The following is a 23,606-nucleotide window of genomic DNA, read 5'->3' as shown; positions in this document are numbered from 1 at the left end:
CTTTTGCTCCCCAACCAGGCCTGTTCCCAGCCTCAGATCTCGCATGTGCCAATGGTTATTCTGATCCAGCTTGGCAAAACTCTTCACCTGTCTTGGCCTTTACCTTGTTTGCTTAGTCTGGCCTGACATGGCCTGCCCCCAGTTCCAACTCTTGCTGGTGGGTGCTGGACCCTGGCCCTGCTCATTCTGCTCCCATCCCTGGCTCATGCAAACCAGTAGGTGTGATAGCCAAGCCTGGCATGACCTATGCTCCATCCTGGTTTCTGCACTTGCCAGTGACATAAGGTTTGCTCAGCCCTGCCCAGTTTATCCCCTTCTAAAACCAATCCACACAGTAACCAACAGATAGAGCTACTTTGCCCAGCCTGCCCAACCCCCAAGCTTGGACCACATGCTCACCAGCAGGAGCTATGACCCACTAGGGGAATTTCTCAAGTTCCCCCACTTGGCCCACTCCCAGACCCAGATCTCATGTATGGCGGTGGAGCTAGGCCTTTGCCTTGCATATTCTGCCCCTCCATCTTGGCCTTTGGATAAGCTGGTTAATGTTGTGTAGCAGCCCACCCCACAGCCTATTTTAGGATGCACATGCAGGTGCTATAGCCTGGTCCTGCCCGGTCTATTTCGTTCCCAGTACCCTTGAGTGTTGGTGTATTCTGTGCTCACACCTAGCTCAGCCCATCACCACTTCCAACTCTTAAGTGAACCAGTGGTACTTGTGTTACTACAGGGTTGGGTTCATATATCCACCACAGAATCTACCCCCAGACCTGGTTCTCTTGTGTGCTGGTTAGTGAACCTTGCCTAATGTGACCTGTCCCCCGTGATGCGCTCTGGGAACTTGGGAATGTGGGCTTACAAGGAGTCTGAGAGATGTCACAGGTGGGGATGAGCAGGGACCTTAGGTTCATGTCCAGGTGAGGAATGACTTCTGGGACTCCCATGGACAAGGCCACTCTACTTGAAGGGCTACAACATGGAACCCACCAGAGCATCAGAAAAGGGAATGGGTATTGTGTAGCTGTACCATGAAGTTGACAAATATGTGAGAGAATCAGGTCTGGGGTAGAATCTGCAAGGGAGTATGTCAGCTCACCCATGTGGAACAGCAGTCTCCATTGGCACACGCAAAAACTGTGGCTGGGAATAGATAAGTGGACACCCCGGTTGGACTGGAATTCCCACTAGTGAATGCGAGAGCCAGAACTGGTGCATTGTCCTGGGCCAAACATGGCTGCAATCTCGTGTGACACAGGTGGAGCCTGGGCCTGGGGAGGGACAGACTGGGTTAGACCCCAGCACCCACTGGTACATGAGAGTCAGGGTGGGTATAGAATGGGCTGGGCTAGGTCATGCTCCTGCTGAACCATGTGAGAGCTGTGTCTCGGAACAGACCAGGTGTGGCTGGGCTGTACCACTCAACAATAAGAACCAGAATGGTATGGGCTGATTGGGCAAGGACACTGTTCCTGCCAGGACAATAGGTGGACAGTCAACCTGGGCCAGGGACTTACCAGTATGTGCAAGATTTACCACTGGGAGGAAACCAGATAGAGGAGCCTGGTGAATTCCTTTGTCAGGTTGCAGCCTCTGTGGCTAAGTGCAAGAATCAAGGCAAGGAGCAGCCCAAACCAGATCTGGTTACAGTACCCACTGGCATACATGTGGGTCAGGTCAGGGGGTGAGCCAGGCTGAGCCAGTTCATAACATCCACTGGCAGATCTGAGAACAGGGATGGAGTGCAGGATCTGGAGGGCCCTGTTCTCCTGGCCAGGTCTAGGGTCCACTTGTGTGGTGGGTGTTGGGTCTGTGAGTCCCAGCGGGGTTCCGGCAGGGTCTGGGTCTCCTGGCCCAGGTCCTTGGGCCCACCTGTGTGGTGGCTGCTGGATCCATGATCCCCAGGGATTGGGGATCCAGAGGGAGCTGTGTCTCCTGGCCCATGTCACTGGGCCCACCTGCATGCTGGGCACTGGATCTGTAAGTCTTGGGGGTGGGGGTCTGGTGGGCCCTGGGTTACATGGCCCAGAGCCTTGGGGCGCACCTGTGTGGTGGGTGCTGAATCCACGAACCCCAGGAGCATGGAGTCTGGAAGGGCCTGGGTCTCCTGGCCCAGGTTCTTAAGCCCGCCTGTGCAGTAGGTGCAGAATCTGGAAGCTGCAGGACTGGGGGCTTCCGCTTGGCCCAGGTTGCCTGGCTCAGGTCCATGAGCTCACCTAGGAGCTGGACGGCAGACCGTGGTGCACATGGAAGACATGGTAACTCACTGGGGCCTGCAGAGGACATTTGGTACCATATCAGAGAATGGAGAACAGAACATATGGACAATTACCCCAGCCAAATGATGACAGCAAATATCCGGGAGAATGGAGACTATAAAGTTGACTGTGTCAGCTAATGGACATTGGAACAGATTCCTCACCCATAGATCAGTGGGATTGACAGCATTTTGGAATGAAGCATGTGCCACATTGTGAACCTGGGTTAATGTCGGGTGGTCTTTCCCCATCCTCAGGTTCTGGGATGGTTGGGAAGCTGGGTATGGCCTATCAGCTTGTCTCCCCCTTCCTCCCAGAAACAGGAAAAAGAAATAGAGTTTGGAAGCAATGATCACACACACTTCACCCTAACTCTAGATTCTTCCCACCTTGATTGGTTGTGTAAACATCATCTAAAATTTAAAAAAATAATAATAATAGCTGTAATATCCCAGAAATGCTTCAATGAAGTGTTTCAACATAGAAGACCAATCAGTCCTACTACGTCTTTAAGCAATCAGGACTGCTGCTATGGCAGCCCACTACATCATTAATTTTTATAGTTAACTGTTGAATTATTATAAAGCATACATTGAGTATTTACACAGGTGCACATGATATAATGCATTTGCTGGTTTTTATATTTGTGAAAGAAACTTCTCTAATGTCATGACAGAAGAAAAATTATTTACCTTGTGTACTCATAAAGTGCTGGAACAATGCTTTGGTACTGTCTTTGGATAGCCAACAAGGCACCAATGTAGCCACATAATATGAGTAACTCATTTCTAGCTCTAAAAGAGAATAAACACATATTTTTATATCCCAGAAATTGAGGCACAGAATACTACTTCCTCAAACAGTTTATATACTGGTATCTATATCTTATGGGTGGCATTTTTATGTAAATATACTTAGCATTGTAAATTTGAAGATAAATATAATAATTCCTATTCAGACATTTGTGCTATATAATAAATTGTAACATAAAAGTATATAAATGTTAAGTCTTAAGTCTTGCCTGCTTGTTTTTCTCTACTCCCTGACTGATTCTTCATGTCACTAATCTTTAATTAACTCCTTTGGCCAAATTTAGGATTTCCTGGCACACTGTGTAGATTCTAGGAAAGGACAAACGATACCTACTACATCTCTTGGTGGGGAATTGCTTGTACCCCAGGTCGGTGCATCATGTTTTCCACACAGGTATTAAAGATGTGAAAGCCTCTTTTGCAAGTGTTACTTGAGTTTTTGAGGACTTCAGGCATACGGATTATAATGTCTTTAAATGGTTATTGAACTCAAGATGAAATCTATTGTCTACTTCTATGTATTTTTACTTCTTTGTGCAAGGTTTAGAAGATGCTTTTCACATAATGGGTATTTAGTAAATGTGACCACTAGTTTCTTGAGGACTTGGAAGTTCAAAATCATCTGAAACTTTGAACTAGTCTTCTTTGATCCAAGTGTGTATGTGTGTACACAAACACGCACATACGATCATATGTGAATTGCACATCACCAAATATTTCTACTATTGGTTAATATTTGTTTCAGTTGATTACTACATTTTTAAAGTAATTTCTCTAGGTGTTCAGCAGATATCATTCCAAGGCAATTCTGTTTCTTCATCTGTATACCAGAAACAACAGTCATTTGAAAACACAACAGAAGTTTACTTTGGTAATTTGGAGAGAAAAGTACTCACTCAGTACAAGTATGCAAAAGTAATTTCTCAGTACGAATGTAACTCAGAAGGTCAAGAACAGGGAAAATGGTATTCACTGTCCAATTTGCATTACTGATGGATTCTGGCAAAATAAAATCAAAGGGATAGATTTTTAAAATAGTTTCAAAATCTGTGCATACAACATTTAGCAGATATAATACCAGTTCTGCTAGTCGGCACTGTCTGCTTCTTCATTTTCTACGTCACAGTATTTTCCTATTCACTCCTCAGATTCTAAACCATACAATGGGAAGTGGCGTCACACTTTACATCAATATTCTGTCTCATTTTCAAATGTAGGATTGTTAGTGCTTTAAGATTCGGTATTAGTGTAAATGACAATTTCACATAAAAAGTAAATTTTAAATTATACTACCAGAAACTTACTTTTGATGAAAGCAATGCCAACAGGAAGGGCTTTCTCAGGTTCTTGACTTAGCAAGTAATACTTAACAGTTTCAAATACATTGCCATCTGCATGGGCTGTCTCAGCTAACTTCATACATTCTTCTACTGTGGGTAGTTTGCACTAGAAAACAATTGATTTGATGATAATGTCACAAAACATATAAAGATAAAAGCAATTGTGAAATATTTACAATACACTAGTATAAACTTGCCCAAAACTGATATAAATGACATTTTGGAGTACATGTATGGAAATATCTTTACTTTCTAAAAACAACTGCTGTCATCAGATAACAAATCAGTAGTTTTTCAATGCACAAATAAGTAATAAAAGTGTTAAGTGTAAGTGGGGCTGGCTCCCTGGCGTGGCATAATTTTCTGCCTGAGACACTGCATACACTTAATCACCAGTTCATGTCCCAATTGTTCCACTTCCATCTCAGCTTCCTGATAATGGTCTGGGAAAGCATCAGAGGATGGTCCAAGTCCTTGGATTCCTGTACCCATGTGGGAGACCCAGAAGTTGTTCCTGGATCCTGGCTTTACCCAGCCCAGCTCTGGCTGTTGCGGCCATTTGGGGTGTTTGGGGAGTAAACCAGTGGATGGAAATTCTTTGTTTCTCCTTCTCTCTGTAATGCTACCTTTCAAATTTAAGCATATATATATATTTACACACTTTAAAAAGGGGTATAGGCAAATTATTCTGATTATAATTTTGGAATTAGTGTCTACAAATAAAATAGGGCAATAATTTTGAACACATTTTCAAACATTTTTGAAATGTGTTGTTTTAAACAAACATCTTGATCATTGTCAAAAGTTACATTAAATAAAGCAAACTAAAAAGATGCATATTAAATGTCCTCTATACTATAATGTAATTTAACTTGGCTTTTGGGACAAAGTAAATTTATTTTGGAATCAAAAAAATAGCAATTGTAAATGGTGTTAGACTTAATATTCTGAAGTGTCACAAGGTGGAAAATTCCAGTATATAAAATTTTATTACCATATGATGAAAAAGCATCATTCCTTATTTTACCTTTTTTGATTTCTGCCTGAAATTAGAGCAGTTTGGATATCTTTTATGCATTTATAATTTTGGCTTCTTTTCATTTTTATTTGATATTTAAACTTTTTTTAATTTGAAACTCTGAGAGACAGAGAAATCTTCCATCTACTGGTTCATACCCCCTGGTGCCTGCAACAGCCAGAGCTGAGCCAGGACCCCAACACTCAATCTGTTTCCCACATGAGTGGTAGGGATCCACGTATTTGGGTTGTATGCAGTAGTAGGAAGCTTTGATTGGAAACAGAGGATATGGGTCTCACTCTAGGCATTCCAATATGGGATGCAGATGGCAAAGTGGTAGCTTATTCACTGTTTCCAAAGTTTGCCACTTTATGTATTTATGGCATATTTCTGGGGAGCACTAACCTACAGTTCAATGTTATGTTTTATTTATTGATGCATTTACTCTAATTGATTATTTTTAAGATTTAGTTATGTTAAAAGTCAGTGTCACAGAGAGACAGTGATTTCTCATCTGCTGTTTCACTCTCCAGCTGGCTGCCATGACCAATGTAGGACTAATCTGATATCAGGAGTCAGGAGCTTCCACCAGGGAACTAGCCAACTCAAACTGGTGCCCAAATGGGTTTCTGATGTCACAAGCAGCCACTATCCACTATGCCAGAATGCCAGTCCCTATTTTCTGCTGTTTTACTACTAGACAAATGAGCATTTTATACCTGTTTCATTTTTAAAATATAAATCAGAACTTACTTATTTACTGAGTAACTCTTATGTGCTAGGAAATAGTATACTTTCAAGTACGATACAAAAAGGAGAGCAGAATCATTCATGTAATCCTTGTTTCATCTTAAAATTCTGACAATCATATAAGTCAACATAAATTTGATCAGATAATTTTAACACTGTAAGTTTTTTCAGTTATTAACACTCTACACATACCAGAGAATATAATTATATCTTTAGAATGTATAATGAAATGACTGGGTGAATGCTTTTCTTCCCCTATTATTAAAAGCAGTTTAAACTTATAGATAAGCCATTCAGCTTCTTCAGGCCCTGATATTAACTTCTTCCCTCAGAGTGTACCTGCTACTATATTCAACCACCACACAATAAGTATAAAATACAGTTGAAGAAATCCTGCCTTTTCCTATGTGCACGTCTGTGTTCCAGTGCAAACATAAAAATAGCTTTCAGTTGTCAGGTTAAAAGCAAACATTTCTTTACTTAAAGAACAATTCAGGGAGTAAAAATTATATTTTAAGTTTCCAATAATCACAAATCACAGGTAACTTTGGGCATTTACTCTCAGATTTATCCTGATAAATCTCTCTCTCCTCTTTCTCTCCGTCCCACTCTTCTCTCTCAACACAAACACACACACACACACACACACACACACACACACACACACAGCTATACAACATCACTCACATAGATTTGTGGTTGATTGTATTAACAGTATACTTAGCTAGGAACTCGTATCTGTTGAATGACCACATCAACTCACTCTGGGGAAAAGTCAAGGCTCAAGTAAGTGAAACACAACTTTTTAAAGTTGAAAAGGAACCAATGCTTTACTTAGCTTGTACTTCTTAAAACAGAAATTCTAGGTAGCTTTTGAAACATGCTATAAACAAAACAACTATGCACAGTAGCAGTTATTTTCAAAATAAAGCCACACAGTATGTGCATAGTTTCATAATCTTTCTATTTATCTGGGTTTTGTAGTCACCTGCTTCATGTCAATAAAAATACAGCCTCATGATTTTTTCAAGGACTAACAGCATTAAGACACAGTAATGTATTGTAGTTCTTATCCATTTTTAACATTTTTGTTGTTTCATACATAATGTTTGACACAGATTCTTATATTCTACAGAGATGAACTTTTAAAATGCCTTAGGATAGCATGAATTTCATTATATTACATGAATTCTTTCAAAGATCCTAAGTCACCTATTTTAAAAAGCTACACACACAGCTTACAAAGCAAAGTGGTACAGTGGGAAAGACATGAAATCTCCAGTTAGAACTTCCAAAGTTGAAATTTTCATTTCCCCATTAAATATTTGGGAAGGCCCGGCACAATAGTGTAGTGGTTAAAGTCCGCGCCTTGCACGCACCGGGATCCCATATGGGCACTGGTTCTCATCCCGCAGCTCCACTTCCCATCTAGCTCCCTGCTTGTGGCCTGGGGAAGCAGTCAAGGACAGTCCAAAGCCTTGGGAGACCTGGAAGAGTTCCCTGCTTCAGATCGGCGCAGCTCCAGCCTTTGCGGCCACTTGGGGAGTGAATCATTCGACAGATGATCTTTTTTCTGTCTCTCCTCCTCTCTGTATATCTGCCTTTCCAATAAAAATAAATCTTTGAAAAATATATTTGGGGCAATTTCTTTACCTTCTCTGAATCTGTAAAAATAGAGCAGCGTTGCTTATTTTTAGAAGTTGCAGGAGAGTTAGTATGTAAAGATTTCGAACAATACCAAGAACATAATAGAAGCCGAGGAAGTGCTCCCTCTTGGTGTTTTCATTGCTGCTGGAGTTAAGACTGTCTCCAAGGGATCATCCATTTGTTACTCTGCATGTTTCTCTATATTTTTAGAACCTAAGTTAACTCCTGGAACTGCATTCAAAACTAGAACTTCTGATACGGCATACCTTCTCATGAAGATCATTTATCTCTTCAGTGCACCCTGGGTAGAAAGCACAGAGCTTTACTAAGTGCAGTTCATTGTCAGGAGTCATCAGAAGAAGATCAGCTGCCAAATTTCTGTTTTCATGAAAAGGGAAAACTTATCAACACTCAAAAATATTCAACAGGAAAGAAATTCAAACTACATATAATTTGTTTTTCTACTTACACAAATAGTTTTAAATTCCTACCTATGAGATTAATTTAATACAAATTACAGAAACCAAAGGGTATGAAAGAGAAACATTTTGTGGAATTCCTAAACATTTTTAAAGTCCAAGTTATAAGAATCTATATATTTATTATATAAAGACTTGGTTATTATTACATGATGTCTAAGATATAAGATTCGTTATGTATTTATTACTGATTTTATTGTTTATATTTTATTACATTTTAACAATTTAAATATATTTAACATATGGTTTATTGTAATTTAATATATTAAATACATTAACTAGTAATATATACTAAATTTAATTAAAATGTATACAGAACATACATTTAAAATATATTTACATGGTTATAATTCATATTGAAAATATTATATAAACATAATGAGATTATATTTAAACTAATATTTTAGATTACACATAACATATATAAAACATATACTTTAATGTGTATTTAATTATGACTGCTATTAAATATTAGATAATATACCACAATAATAAATATAACTTATAAAAGATATTTGTGATTTTATAATTATATATTTATTACATTAAAACATTTATATCACATGAGTTTAGCATATGAGAATCTTCATATATTTATTATTGATTTTATTATTACAGATAAATTCCCTAGCCAAGATGAGTAGTTTAGGCACATTCTTTGGAGCCAGTTATAAAGGAATCTTTGTAAGGGCTAACTCCCAATAATTTTTGTTACATGTGTTAATAGTGGAAAATTGTATAGCCAGATCACTGAAACTAGTAGAAGGCTTAGAATTTTAGATATCTTGCAAACTTTTCTAAATTTAGGTGAAAAATCAAAGATGAAAGTGAAGTTTCCCTATTTCTTGTACACACTGAAAATTTTGAGTTTTAAAAAACAGAACATTGTAAGGATTATGAACTTCACATTAAAATTTATATATTTTTTTCAAACTATTGATTGTGAAGTTTTTGGCTGCCTGTAGCATAACTGAGAAAAAACCTTATTTTCAATTATTCATGCTATTATTTGGTTTTTAATAAATTGAAATAGATATTCAATATGACTTTACAACTGATGATATTTTATGATTTTATAAAGTTATATGCTAGGGGTATAAATGTAAAATCCTTATTCTTTGTGAAGACTTCAGAAAAATTTTAGTTGGTCATTCATTATACTAATCAACTAATTCTAAAAATAGGAAAGGTGTCTAATCAAATATATGGTTAGATGAAAATGGAAATGGAGGTAATTTTCAACCTATCATGAAAAACAAAAATTTCTACTTAAAAAAAACATCAAAAACTATTAAGATAGTAATATTGAATTAAACTTATTTTAGTTTTTAGAATAAAACATTTTAAAGAGGTATAAAATTATTATAAAACATTTTAATAATTCAACAGTCCACTAATAACTAAGATTCTAGATGATGTCAATAAACTTCAAAAGAGAGTAATGAATGATTATATTATTTCCTCAAGTTATTTAACATGAAATGTTTAATTAAAATTAAATGTAATGTGTAAGTATCTTATTTTCTGTTATCATTGAGCAAGTAAATCATTCAGTATTTTCTATGTTTCAAATTATAGTGGTTCATCTGTTCTGCCTGAGAAGGTACTTTTAATAGCAATTATAATTAATATCCATAAAAAGTTATCCTTTAGCTTTTACTGTATATAAGATTGCTACGCCAAAATTTTGTTCAAATTTTTATGAACTTATCACAGAATTATTTGTCAGATATTGAAATCTATAATAAACCAGTCAATTTTATTCTCTTTTATTTCACCATCTTTTAAAGACTTGAGCCACAGTTCATTTACTGTAAAAAAATTAAGTCTCAATCTTATGATATGTACTTATATACAGTTTATTGTTCTCATTGCTTTGCAGTTAGGTTTTATGTGGTTTCACTTATATAAATTACATATATACATTATTTGACTTATTGTAAATCAAAGTGAAAATATTTAATGAACATGTTTTCAAATGAAACTAGAAAATACCTGTATCCAACAGATGGGAAGCTAAAAAGAAAATACTGAGTATAAATATCAAGAATATACCAAGTGACAGCAAATTTTACTAACAAACATAAAAGCAATTGAAGTATGTTTGGTTTATTACATAATGAACATTCTCCTTAATCAGCTTGCAGATCTGCAGAATTCTGCTTAACTGTGAAGAGTCTACATGTCCCTGAGAAATTAACCTCATACGCACTGTATTTTTGGGATTTTGAACTGTACTTTAGTTTCTACTACATACATCGAGGGATTTAGATATTAAAAATTCTTCAGGGAAGTGCTTAGATAAAGAGAAGTTTGAATTTGATGAAAAGTTATGAAGATCTAGTCTTTGCATATTTAAACTTATAAAAATTTAATGTATAACTGCTGTGTTGTATTTTCATCTGGTCCCATCTGATGTAGACGAGATGATGACTTAGAATCAGCCAGCCACCTTTGTGAATAATCTGGTCAGGCTTCATGCTTTAGAACAGGCTTAAGGCAAATCATGATAACTATATAATATTCAACTTCACAGTTCTTGACATATGGGCAACAGTATTCTGAGATAAAATTCTAAAATAATTTTTAACCCAGCACACTTCTCTGTAATGCAGAATGATGTATTTCCTCAAGGTAACTCCATTATGACTGGATTGTCTGAACTAAGATGTGGCTCAGCAGATGTGAGCTGGAACTACTCGCACTTGGAATTCCTAGGATCTAATTCTTGGAATATAGCCACAGTTTGGAAGTTTGGCCCACAATTTATGTTACTGTTTTCCCTTACAAAAATGACTTTTTCCTAGAGCTTCAACCAGAGCACATGATCTAACAAGAATATGTAATGATATGCAGAATTTTAAGATGTGGAATGTATTGTTCTGGCAATTTTAGGAATCATACATTTGTTGTCTCTTGATATTGAATGTGGTTGAAACATGGAACTAAGTCACTTCAAAATGGGTTGCAGTAAATTTTATTATAAAATGATGATCATGTTTGTCAGTACTTCTTTTGTGTTTTGCCATTCTCACAATCTAATCTTTCATAAAAAGATCTTATATTCTCCCAAAACATACCAAACGTAGTTTACAATGTTAGTTTTCAATCACTGTACAATTTTCTTTGAGTTTAGAAGTTCTTACCATGTTGAAATCATCATGCATTTTCTTGCCAATAATTCTAGGGCATAGTGGGTTGCTGGTGCAGCAGACTCTCCCAGTACTGTGCCCACACTGACTGCCAACTCCAGTTCATTTCCACGAATCAGGTATGCCATAGCAAGCTTGCTCAATAAGAAAATAATTTCTTCAGTTGCATAGATGCTGGGTAGGATCATCATTCCCTTCCAAGCTCATAAAGTAGATAAAGTAGTATTAACCTATAAATCAATTATTCTTATAAAATATTGATTGTAACACTCCTATAAAGTACCTATGAAAGAGTAACTGCAATTTTCAAATGCAAAAGTTGATAATAGGATACAGGACATTTTATCAGGTCAGAATTTTAGAGTTTAGAACTCTTGCTCCTACTTTTATATTTAAACAGTAAATTCCCAATGTTTTCAACATGTTGTTCATTGTTCCTATTAGAATAACACAAATATTTTTGAAAGACTCTTCAATCTCTTCAATGTTCAGGCTAAATATATTTAAGAATAAATATAAAATATAATTTTAACTTGATATTTTATTAATGGTTCAAATGTTATCTTAAAGTGTAACTTGTAAGGAATATATTAAATTATTTACAAAAATAAGCACTTCACTTTGTATTAGTTCTTGTATTCTAACAAGTATATGTGAAATGGGTACGGTAGGTACTCAGAGTTGAGAATCTTTGAGACTCCACCAGGTAATATGACATGCCAAAGTTAGCATGTGACAGAAACAGGACTCAAACTGAGACCTTTCAAGTCCAGTTCAGTTATTTCTCCCTTTACATGCCACCATTTCCAAATATATAATGGAATATTTCAAGGAGGTTGTTATAAACATTAATCTTAGGATAAAAAATATGCTTATTAGGTACACAATCACTCAAGCTTGGAAAACATGCAAAACTTGACTTCACAGAGGAAGTTACAACATCTTTCTACCTAAAACATCATCAAATATTGAAATGTGTAAGCAATTGAATGTTGTACCTCAATATCATCTACAGCTAGGTGGCAACATGCAGCTAGCACTGCTCGACCATCCTGAAAATACCATTCTGCAAGGTCCTTAGTGACTTTGTGCAGGAGTCTAGAAAGAGAACAACAAATATTCTGTACATACACAAGGAATCTACCACAAAAGTGAACCAATGCCTTATTACAACGGTGAATGAAGGATCAAGTAAAATTAAATTTGACACTCCAGATTTAATATAAAGCTTTATTTTTGACAAAAACAATCAAAGAAGCAGTCTCCAAATCTAAGATCTTCCTTTACTTCTGGTTCTTACAACTGTCAGAAGAAAAGCCTGGTTTTCAAAACGTGTCATTCCTCATTGAATAACTTATGAGCCATCTAAAGGAGTGGTTAGCTTTAAGAGAACAACAATGAATTTTTCAAAATTCATCTGAAGTCAAAACATAACTCATATGGTGTATCTTTAATACTGACACATTTCAAAGTGGCAGAGAAGAGCAGCACAGAACCAGGACAGATATGCAGTGCTGCCAAATTCTATACTTAACATTACAAGACTCTTTTTAAATTGATAAGGCTCCAAAGTTTAAAAATCCGATCTTTTAGGACAATATTTGGATCCAATAAAAAGAGAAAGAGAAGGCAGAATGTCAGATTTTTAAAAACTGTCAGAAGGCTGAAATTTTCTATATGTAATAATAGGCATCTGAACTTGTTTAAATGAGGACTAAATGTTAATCCAAACACAGATTGGCTCATGGGATTATAAACTTCATTACTGTGATAACATATTTACTGGCTTTATAGAGTAATAAGCAGCACATTTTTTCATTGTCTGTCTTCCCCACAGATTGGATAAACTTAAAGTTCTTAGGAGTTTTACTTGCAGCTTCTGTACTCAAATTCATTTTGCTGTTATGAAAAACTATATTAAATGTGTATAACTCATGTGTACCAAGTCTGCCAACTCATGATTTTTCTAGGCGTGGATATGGAAACAGAACCAGATAAAAGTGAGAAACATGGAAGCCAGCTTCTCAGAATACAAAAAAGATGAACTACGTGGCCCTCAAAAATTTATCAAAGGAAAGCAACCTTAAAAAATATTTATCTAAAACAGAATCAATCACTCACTCATTATAGTCTTCCTTGTAGATTTCATCAGTACAGGAAGCTCCTTTAGGTGTAGAAATGTGTAAGGTTTGAATGCTTCCTTCACATGCAGCCTGGAATTTAATTAAACCTTTAATTAGTCTTTAGCTAAGTACTGACAAATAATTTCAGAATATTAATTTGAGAAAAATGAAGGTTCCAGTAAATGATGATTAAAAGTGAAGCTGTTCAAATGCATGGCATTTAACATTTAGCACAATATGAAAAGTTCAGCAATGTTTGTATATTTAAAGATCTAAAGTAAATTGAATGTGATCAGAACAGAGTATGATTGAAATGTTGAGGCGGAAGGCTGAAGTGGACAGAATGCCAAGCCATTATTAACTCTGCCAAACAAATGATTGATGAAGGTGAATCTCAATCCAGTCTCCCTCCTGCATGCCTGCACACCAACATGTGTGGTGTGTATAATAAATCAGTTGTACCTGTGCAACAAGCAATGCTTCTTTAAGTTGGCCTTTTGACATAAAAAAATTGACTAGCTTCTTCACATCACCAACAGCTATGCAGTATGGAATGACATCATCTTTATCTTCCTGTATTAATTGGTCAGCTCTCCTAAAACATGAAGGTAATTTAAAACAAATAATTACTAATTTTACTTGAAAGTCAGAATTATAGATTGAGAAAGAGAGAAACAGAGAGAGAGAGGTTTTCCATTCTCTGGGTCACTCCCAAAATGGCTGCTAAGGCCAGAGCTGGATGGGTCAGGAGCTGGAAGCCAGAGGCTTCTTTCCAGTCTCATGCATACGTGCAGCGGTCCAAGAACTTGGGTCATCCTCTGCTGTTTTCCCAGGCCACTAGAGGAAGCTGGATCCGAAGTGGGGCAGCTGGGACACAAACCAGTGCCAACACAGGATGTTGGCACTCTAGGTTAAAGATTAGCCTACTACACCACTGAACTGGCCCAAGAGTAATTTTTTAAAATGATTTTAATTGAAACATTTCAAATATTTCAGTTGGACTGAGAGTTTCTGAAAGGATGTAAACCGTGGAAATTTTCACAGAATACTCTGCAATTTTGTTTTAGAAATTTTATTTATTTGAAAGTCAGATTATGTGTGTGTGAGAGAGACAGAGGAAGACAAAGAGAGGCAGAGAGAGAAAGAAACAGAGAGACAAAAAGAGAGCTCTTCAATCCATTGATTCACTCTACAAATGCCCACAAGAAAAGATCAAGTCAAACCAGGAGCCAGGAGCTCCATCTGGATTTCCTGTATAAATGGTAGAGACTCAACACTTGAACCATCACTGTGCTGCCTTTCCAGGGTGCACATTCACAGGAAGCTGAACCAGAAATAGCTGTGGAACTCAATTCTCGGCATTCTGATACATGACACAGGCACCCCAAGAAGAGAGTTAACCTGCTGAGTCAAAACATCCTATCCTGCGAAGAATTTTTTTTTTTTAAGATTTAGACTTAGTAGTCAAATCATATATGAAACACAGGTATTTTTACAATAATAAATACCCGTGATGATGTGGGACCTTTTGAACACTACATATCTCCATATTTTAAATTCCCCCCAAATGTAAAAAAATCCTGCACTTAAATTTCAACTTCAGTCTTGTTTAAAATTTTAGCCTGATATTTAATTTATGCTGATGTTTGCAACAGTGAATTGGTATAGTGATTTAAAAAAAATTAAAGATTCATTTTAGTTTTATTGGAAATGCAGATCAGATTTACATAGAGGAGAGACATAGTGGAAATTCTTCTATCTGTTGGTTCACTCCCCAAGGACCACAACAGCCAGAGCTGAGCAGATCTGAAGTCAGGAGCCAAGATTTTCTTGCAGATCTCCCACACAGTTGCAGGGTCCCAAGTCTTTGGCCGGCCTCTACTGGGGAGGACGTGAGAGTTATGTGGGAAGTGGAACATCCAGGACATGAACTGGTGCCCTTCTGAGATCTGGGCCATTGCAACGTGAAGATTACTACATTGAACCATTGTGCCACCCCCCTCCCAAATTATAACATGTTGCCCACTTAGCTTATGATAACAGTATGAAATCATTGAATCATTGGGGTATTTCTCAAATTATGCATTTATTGGAAATAAATTTCAGTGCTGTAGCTGTTTATAAATAAACTAACTAGAAATCAGTTTTAGACATTCCTGGGCCTTTGGAATTAGGATTGACAACTGTCAAATCAATTTCTGCTAATTGCTGGATCAATTATGAACCCAGGAATTTGAAGGAGGCCATTTTCTGGTCACCACATGGACTACGAGTAGAAAAAATCAGATACTGGTATTCAACGATAAATGAAGTAAAGTTGAAAGAGTTGACTATATTCCCCTTTGTCTCCTTCTCTCTTATCTCTTTCCCTTGTAACACATGCTAATACTGATTTGATCTCCTTCCTACCGAAAAATGCTCTTACCAAGTCAACAATGCCTTGACCCTCAGATTCAAAAAAGTTTTTGCTGAGGTTGAAAGAATATCTTGCACAGTAAATATCCTCTGCTGTCTTGATTTGATTAAGGATTCTGTACAGAATTAACATTCACAAGTATGTTGTGAGGATAAAGGAATTTAGGAGTTTTGAGATTCTAGAGCTTAGGACAGAGGGCATTCAGTCTGTAGGCCAGAGCCAGCCTGCTTGTTGTTTAACATATCACTGGGAAAGGAGATGCTCGGGAACAGTCTACTTTCCCACTATAAATGTGCTAATCCTTCTGGATTTGATGGCTTGGATTATCATTGATACTAATCTCTGTGTGTAATAACAGTAGCTATTTTCTCAGAGGCCATGAAAAAATCAAAAGTTCTCTCTTTGATGCCAGAAGCAAGGTAATTACTCTTTATAAAGTGCTCCTACAGGGCTTGCAAAGGGATTGACACATAATGTGCACTAAATAAGTATTTATTGAAAGAACTGAACATTTGTATGTTGTAGAGACATAATGTGTCCACCAAAAGGCATGTTGAAGCTCTATTCTAAGGCTCCTGTAAATGTATCCCTACTTCAAAACAGAAATTCTGATTGAGTAATTATTTTAGTACATATAATTCCAGATTATAGTAGATCCTAAAAGTCATCCAACTTATATCGTTTTAAGAGGATATTTGGGCACCGAGACACACAAGGGATAATGACACGTGAGGATCAGGCAGTAATCAGAGGGAGGTAACTACAAAATCACATGATGGGAGAGGTTGCTTGCCACTACCACAAGGCAGAGAAGCATGGAAGTGGTTCTTCTGCATAAATTATAGCAGGAATAAACTCAACCAACAAATAAAATCAGAATTTCTAGTCTCCAAAACTGTGACAGTAAATTTGTGCTGCTTTGGATCAAGTGAACTGGATTACGTCAGTTTGTGAAGACAATCTTTGGATTACTAATACATTAGAGAAAAAGCCTTTTTTGGTTTATTGTATTCTAAAGCAAGGACATTTAATAATTCTTTTCCCACCAGCCAGAAATTTGTCAGCAGAATCTCTCATCAATAGAGAGGAGACAGTGAAAGTGTCTACACAGAAATTTTGAGATGATTTATGACGCAGTGTTCTGCAGACTTCTGGAAACCATGAGAAAATCTTATTATGTATATTTCAATAGTATATCTTTTTATCCACTGATAAGAGGGAATTTTGCCTTTTACTATTTTCTTTTTTATATATATATATTTTTTAATTATTACATTTTGACATTCTTTACATAGTTAATTAGGGTAAAGATTCAAGGGCTACAGGAACGTGGGAAAGACCATTATTTTTTCCATATTGTCTCCTTCATGCTTAAAGGGGGGTATGAAGGGAGAAGGCCCACTTCAGCAGAGTTGAGGTCAAATACAAGAACACCATAATGACTTACAACTGATCCATTTCATTTATTGTAGCCATGAATACAATGTTTAGCTATTAAAAAAAATAAGGGTAAGAAATCTCAAGAATTACTATCATAGTTGTATACGATACTCTGTTATAAGTAATTGGAAAACATATGCTTGTACACACACTTTCTTCCTTACCTCTGCATTAGCTTCTTCCAGTATTTCACAGAGACCCCTGGTGCAATGGACAGTGCTTTGTCCCACTAGGGTAGAAGGCAAGAAGAGCAGAAGCAGGTTTGTGTTGATTATAATCTGAACAAGTTTTTAAAATTAAGTTATTTGTATTTATAACAGAGTTTTACAGTCCTATGTATATTTTCCTAACATGCATTTCATGCAAAATAATTTTAACATAGTTTAAAATAAAAGAAGAAATGCAAAGTCCAAAGGGAAAGTTCACTTCCAAACCTAGAGAACAAGAAAGAATAGAAACAAGCATAATCATATTCTTAAGATTTTTACCTATGAACTACATTAAATCTGTTTTCTTTATATTAAAAAAATGGAAAGGGACAGAAAGGACAAGAGTTTGAAAAAATATAGATTAACTCTTCTTCCGATGTAATGCCATAATAATGTGTTCTATGATAGTCTGTCCGAAATTACACTGCAATTGTTATTTCACTGTTACCTAAATTTTCCAAATAAGTCCTCTGTTTCTATTATATTCTTACCTTGTCATATTTTATACACGTAATTGCCATTTCTTCCTTTACAGGTGATAATACTTCATATTTTCAAAACTGTACTGTTACATGAAGAAGCTTGAATTCAATCAAGACTGACTATATAATTTGTACATAAAAATATTTATTTTACTGAATGAAAAGCTAGAAGGAAATTGAAAATATTCTGGGAAAAAAACCCTATATGAATCAAAATATCATTTTAATTAAGGCCTTCCAAAAAGTATTCTACTGAAATTAAGAATAAAATGCAAATTAACCTAAAATAATTTAAAAGTTTAATAGGGAATTTTAATACCATATATTTATGTCATATAAAAGACAATTTAAAATTGAGACTGCATAAAAGAAGTAAAAACATAAATAGTTAACTTTAATTCACTAAGTTATATAATAAATGTGTTGAGTTAAATGGAAGGATTCAATATGTTAACTCCATAATATTAAACTTATATAAATAGAAAATATTAAGAGATGACTATGAACAATTACAAGGACACCCATAATTGCACACAAATGTAAGCAGTTTTATGAACTTGTCCATGAACTACATAACAATATAACTATTAAACAGGCAGACAGTTGACTCAGATAGGCTTGGAGTTCAGATAGTTTAAAATGAGATATATTCAAATGTGAAATTTAATAAGATAAAGAATTACAGTTTACACCAAAATTATTTGTACATTTTCTCCTCGACCTTTGATCATTTTTAAATAACGCTCTGTGAGAAAAGGAATTTTAAATCAATTATTTACTACTTTCTTATCGTTTCTAAATTCTTTTAAATTTAAAATTCCTTTCAAATATCATTTTTAAATGATACTAATTTAGAGCAAGTTCTAATTCATTTGGCAGGTTAAAGAATTGGAGAACTTTTACTGGACTAAGCTATCTGTTCAGAAAACAGAAAGTCTGTTTTCATAATTCTGCACTGTTCACACACTGAAGATACTCCATGTATCCAAGACACAGACTCAAGTTACAGATGCTCCCAATTGCTGCTGTGGTCCAGTCTCATTACTACAGACCCAACAAAGCTCGCCACTGTCGGCATAGATCAATCTTTTCCTTTTTGGGAAAGTGTTTTTTTTGCTATTTCTCTATAAAAATATCAGAAAGGGTCTTGAGCAACATAATTCATCAATTCTTCTTCAGGTCAGTGTAAGGTTGGAGTATGACAAACAGCATTAATAAAGGAATTTCACTGTGAGAATACCAACCATGATAGGTATATTTTAAGAAACAAAGATTTTAGTCTAAGTTTTGCTCCGGTTTTCGAATGTACATGGATCACCAGAAGGTTTTATGGAAACACACAGTGTTGGGTTTATCCCCAAAACTTCTGATTTTGCAGGTCTGGGATGGGCATAATTGTCTTACCAAATGATGCTGATATTGTAAGCCTACTGCTAGTAATAACTGCTATTTCAGGGCTAACATCTGGTTTAAATCTGTAGGGAATCAATTACATGCAGACAAAAATAAAGCAGTTAAAACTTAAAACTAAGTATAATCATCTGTTGAATGCTACTGTAAATTTCTTAATTTTGTTTTTCAATAGCACTTTACCTCTCCAAGTTCAACCATAAGTTCACAATATCTCTGAATTTGTCCTAATCTCAAGTGTATTTCAGCAGCTTCCTTTAGTCTTTCCTCTTTAGTAGGTACGCCAATACCACCACCAAATTTAGACATCTTGACTGTTGTCAGTTCTTGGGCTTCAGACTGATTAAAAAAAAATAAATAGTTTTTTATTATCTAAGATATGGAATTAATGGATAATCATAAAAATATCCTATAAATAAATGTTTTTTAAAAAAGCAAATATTAGAAATTTAATACTAAAATTATTTTCTCCAGAAACTTCATAATTCATTAAGCCATTGCTTTGTGTGGGAGGTGGGTGAAGACCGAGAGAGGTTTCTCCTTAAAATATTCTATGTATTGTGGTATACAAAAGTCCTGAATCCTGAGGCCAAAGGGTAGTGATAGAGTGATAAGCTGATCAAAAAATAAAGAGCCCTAACAAACAAATAAAAATCACTACCACATTTCAGTTGGTGTTTACACTGCTAATAGTTTGATTTAAAATGTACTTCCACTTTGTAAAAACCAACTTCCATTTCAGCATCAAATCCAGATCCCTGATACAAATCTCCTCACGCTCTAAAATTAATCATAATTAGCCATTGATATTTCATTGAAAATATATAAACTGTTCTTTCTGGCTTCAGGATGAGTTTCATTGTTGATATTGGAAAATTTCCCAGGAATCAAGTTGTTAACGTTTTGAAATCCATTCAGCTACAGTATAACCAGGTTTAATAAAACACATCCCTCAGGATAGACCGTTAGACCTTCCGGGATCAAAATCATAGTATATTGCATCACTATCCTTGCATAACAGGGTAAGAATAAAGCATTTCAAGGAGTTCCAATGATGTTTGAAGAGTATGATGTCAACTTTTCAAGGCATACACTTTCAAACAATTTATGTTTTCATGATTTTATTCTCTAAGACTCATCTCGTCCCTATTCACTTACATCAGACTGCCAAACTAATTACAAATGTCCCCATGATACACAGAAGGTACTTTAAAATGCTGGTGGAAATGGGATTAAAGGATATTGGTTTTGGGGTAAAATATTTTTGATGTTCATGTATAGGTTTTTCATAATATGAATTTCTTGAACTTTCTATAAGATCCCTCTTGCATGTATGTGTATATACAGTACCCTTTTTACTGCATAAAAACAAAACAAATGCTGTGTACACCATATTTCCATCTTTCCTTACCGTTCTAAATTTAATCAGATGTTTTAAATGCATTATTCCTTTGCAGTAATTCTGAGGAAGTAAGCTATCATCTTGTCCTTTTATCACAGCAACCAAATTCCACAAATTGTCACTGCCACCTGGAGGCTAAAAAGTTTATGTAAGATATCCAAAGATGTAATGAATTTTTAAAATCCAGATTTTCTATATCTTTAAAAATAACACAATGTACATATATATATAATGAAAGATGAGCAAAATAATGACTATAAATTATTCTACTTACTGTACTGTACAGATTATATTAAGACAGCTCTTTTGGGTTTGGGGTTCTCAGTGATTTTTCATTTTGGCTAAAGGAAACGGTAAGGTTTAATTCCTGTGATACTTACCGACAAGCATTCCGAAAACCACCTGAGCTTTTTCGCTCGAGGATCACCGGTGTGTTTCTCTATTTCCTGTTTAATGTCTCTTGACACTTTACCACACAGTAGAGGAGGGGTGCCTTGTTCGATAACATTATCTGAAGAACAGACATAATTCAGTGAGAAATGAATCTTTATAAAATGCTATTTGAAAATAAACTCTCACACATGAATATGTGTCGTACCAGTGTTACCAATAACTTCCTCCCAAGTTCTGTCTACCAGAATATTGATTTGCAAAGGAGTAATTAAAGGTGTTAAAGACCAGAGTCTCACTGTTGAGTCACGGGAGCAAGAGGCCATAGTGAAGGGACGACTTGGATGGCATGTCAGACCTGGAGGGAAAAAAAAACCTAGTATAATGAGACAAAACATTTAAAAACACCTTCTATCTATGAAGCTTCCTAGAAATGAATTATGGAGAAATATGAATAACTGAAAGGTTGTCATGATCAATCTTCATTTACACTAATATTTTGGCTAAAATCATATAAGAATGCAACAAATCATTCAGCATATTATATAAATATGAGCATAAAATTGGATAATTATAGTTATTAGAAAACAAATGGTCCTGGCTGAAAATATTGAAACCATATTTCATTTGCTTAGGCAACATATATAATATTAGTAGCGAATACAGTAACTATGAGTCAAAAATCAGAGACTTTTTAAGTTTAAAGCATCAAAAGATAGAATATTCTTGTACACTCAAAGTCACATTGCCTCAGTGAAAAATATATACAAATTTGAATGATTTGACTGGGGTTACTTTCTCTAAGGATTTAGTTTTGTATTATTAGTCCACCTTTTCCTCATCAAAGATTGGACATGAAGGGAAATACAAATTTAAAATACAGTAAACTGAATGGCGAATGATAATACCAGCTCAATTATACTCAACAGTTATTATCTTATTTAAAGACAAAATGGCTAAATGGCATGGATAAATCATATTTTCTCTATCATTAATTTCCTGTTCTAAATTTACCTCATGTAATGACAAGGGAAAAAGCAAATACAAGTGTTCCTGTTACAAACTAGGCAGCTGTAAAAAGTTCGTTTTAAATTCCATTTGTCCATGAACTTTTTGAAACTCCCTCATGTGAACCCTGGATGTCTGCAGGTGTGCCTTGTTTGTGAATGCAGAAACACTGATACTCCTTGGCAGACAGAGATGGAGGGAGGGAGAGAGAAAGTATATGAGACAGGCATGAAGGAAGAGAGACAGACACACACACACAGAAAATAGTTACCACATGCTAACAACACATCCTCTGGACATACCTACTGTTTTTTTTTATCTTGTTGTTTACGTGTTCTGATAGCTCAAAGATAAATATTCATATTTCATCATGGAAAAATACGCAACCTAAAATCGAACTCTGCAAAACTTTAAAGGCACCATTTTCTTAAAATACAAGCACCGTTAATATATCATTATAATACATGAAAAACACCTTACCATATACATCTGCCCCATGATCATAGACAGTATCCAGACAAGTTCCTTCCCTGGTGTCCCACACTTTTATAGTATAATCCCAACTGCCAGATACCAGTAGATATGGAATTTCAGTATTCCACATTAATCCCCTTACAGGTGCAGTATGTCCAGAAAGAATATTTATGCAAGCATCTTGAGTATAATCCCATATTCGAATAGACCTGAAAACAATAGCACAAGTATAATTCAAATTATAATTTATCCAAAATATTAACATATTAGTGGACCACATGATTTTTAAAGCATTTAAAAGCTTTATAACAGAACCCAATAATTAGTTACCTATTTTAAAATGTTTTGTTTTTGGTTTTTTAGTTGTTATCTATTACTGATGGTAAATTCACTATTCCACAATTTGTACATGAAAATTGCATCTTAAAATGAAATATGCACAACACATGTAATCACATGTAATATGTCTAATAACAAAATAATTTAAAATCACTCAAATTCCCATCATCATGAAAGTATATAGTATATACATATACGCATTTGAAAAATCATTTAATATTTATGCTTTTATCAATGGAGTATATCACTACTTTATATTTTGTTTAGTACACAACTTGTCTGAAAACTATAGAACCAACTTCAGATCGAGTAAAAATATGAAATGTAGTTGAATTAATTGTACTTGACCTCATTATATATTTACTAAAATTAAATTTTCAAATCAAAATCAATTTATGATTTTTCAAATAGCAATTTGACTTTCACAATCAGTATAATTTTTTTAGTTTCAGACTTGCAC

General features: G+C 35.3%; 1 protein-coding gene across 4 annotated transcripts in view; it reads right to left on the bottom strand.

The window, feature by feature from the left end:
- WDR17 (WD repeat domain 17) overlaps positions 1 to 23,606 on the bottom strand; it is a 98,154-nt gene that overhangs the window by 5,402 nt on the left and 69,146 nt on the right. For 3 of the 4 annotated variants that reach the window (XM_040965879.1, XM_040965878.1, XM_040965880.1), the window contains exons 13-27: positions 22,814 to 23,016; positions 21,534 to 21,683; positions 21,316 to 21,446; positions 20,945 to 21,070; positions 19,717 to 19,872; positions 17,597 to 17,661; positions 14,039 to 14,171; positions 13,575 to 13,666; positions 12,452 to 12,551; positions 11,448 to 11,587; positions 10,297 to 10,317; positions 8,089 to 8,200; positions 4,372 to 4,513; positions 3,964 to 4,066; positions 2,948 to 3,049 (exon numbers count right to left, since the gene is read on the bottom strand). In XM_040965879.1, the coding sequence (XP_040821813.1) occupies positions 2,948 to 3,049; positions 3,964 to 4,066; positions 4,372 to 4,513; positions 8,089 to 8,200; positions 10,297 to 10,317; positions 11,448 to 11,587; positions 12,452 to 12,551; positions 13,575 to 13,666; positions 14,039 to 14,171; positions 17,597 to 17,661; positions 19,717 to 19,872; positions 20,945 to 21,070; positions 21,316 to 21,446; positions 21,534 to 21,683; positions 22,814 to 23,016 (1,776 nt within the window). Of the gene's footprint in view, positions 1 to 2,947; positions 3,050 to 3,963; positions 4,067 to 4,371; positions 4,514 to 8,088; positions 8,223 to 8,713; positions 8,737 to 10,296; positions 10,318 to 11,447; positions 11,588 to 12,451; positions 12,552 to 13,574; positions 13,667 to 14,038; positions 14,172 to 17,596; positions 17,662 to 19,716; positions 19,873 to 20,944; positions 21,071 to 21,315; positions 21,447 to 21,533; positions 21,684 to 22,813; positions 23,017 to 23,606 lie in introns of all 4 variants that reach the window. The other variant, XM_040965877.1, reaches the window with a different exon arrangement.

This window comes from Ochotona curzoniae, unplaced genomic scaffold (assembly GCF_017591425.1).
Source record: "Ochotona curzoniae isolate NIBS_2020 unplaced genomic scaffold, NIBS_Ocur_1.0 scaffold_4505, whole genome shotgun sequence".
In the NCBI taxonomy this organism is placed as follows: domain Eukaryota; kingdom Metazoa; phylum Chordata; class Mammalia; order Lagomorpha; family Ochotonidae; genus Ochotona; species Ochotona curzoniae.
The sequence above is the reverse complement of the archived record's forward strand: the minus strand, read 5'-3'. Positions and strand labels throughout refer to the sequence as shown.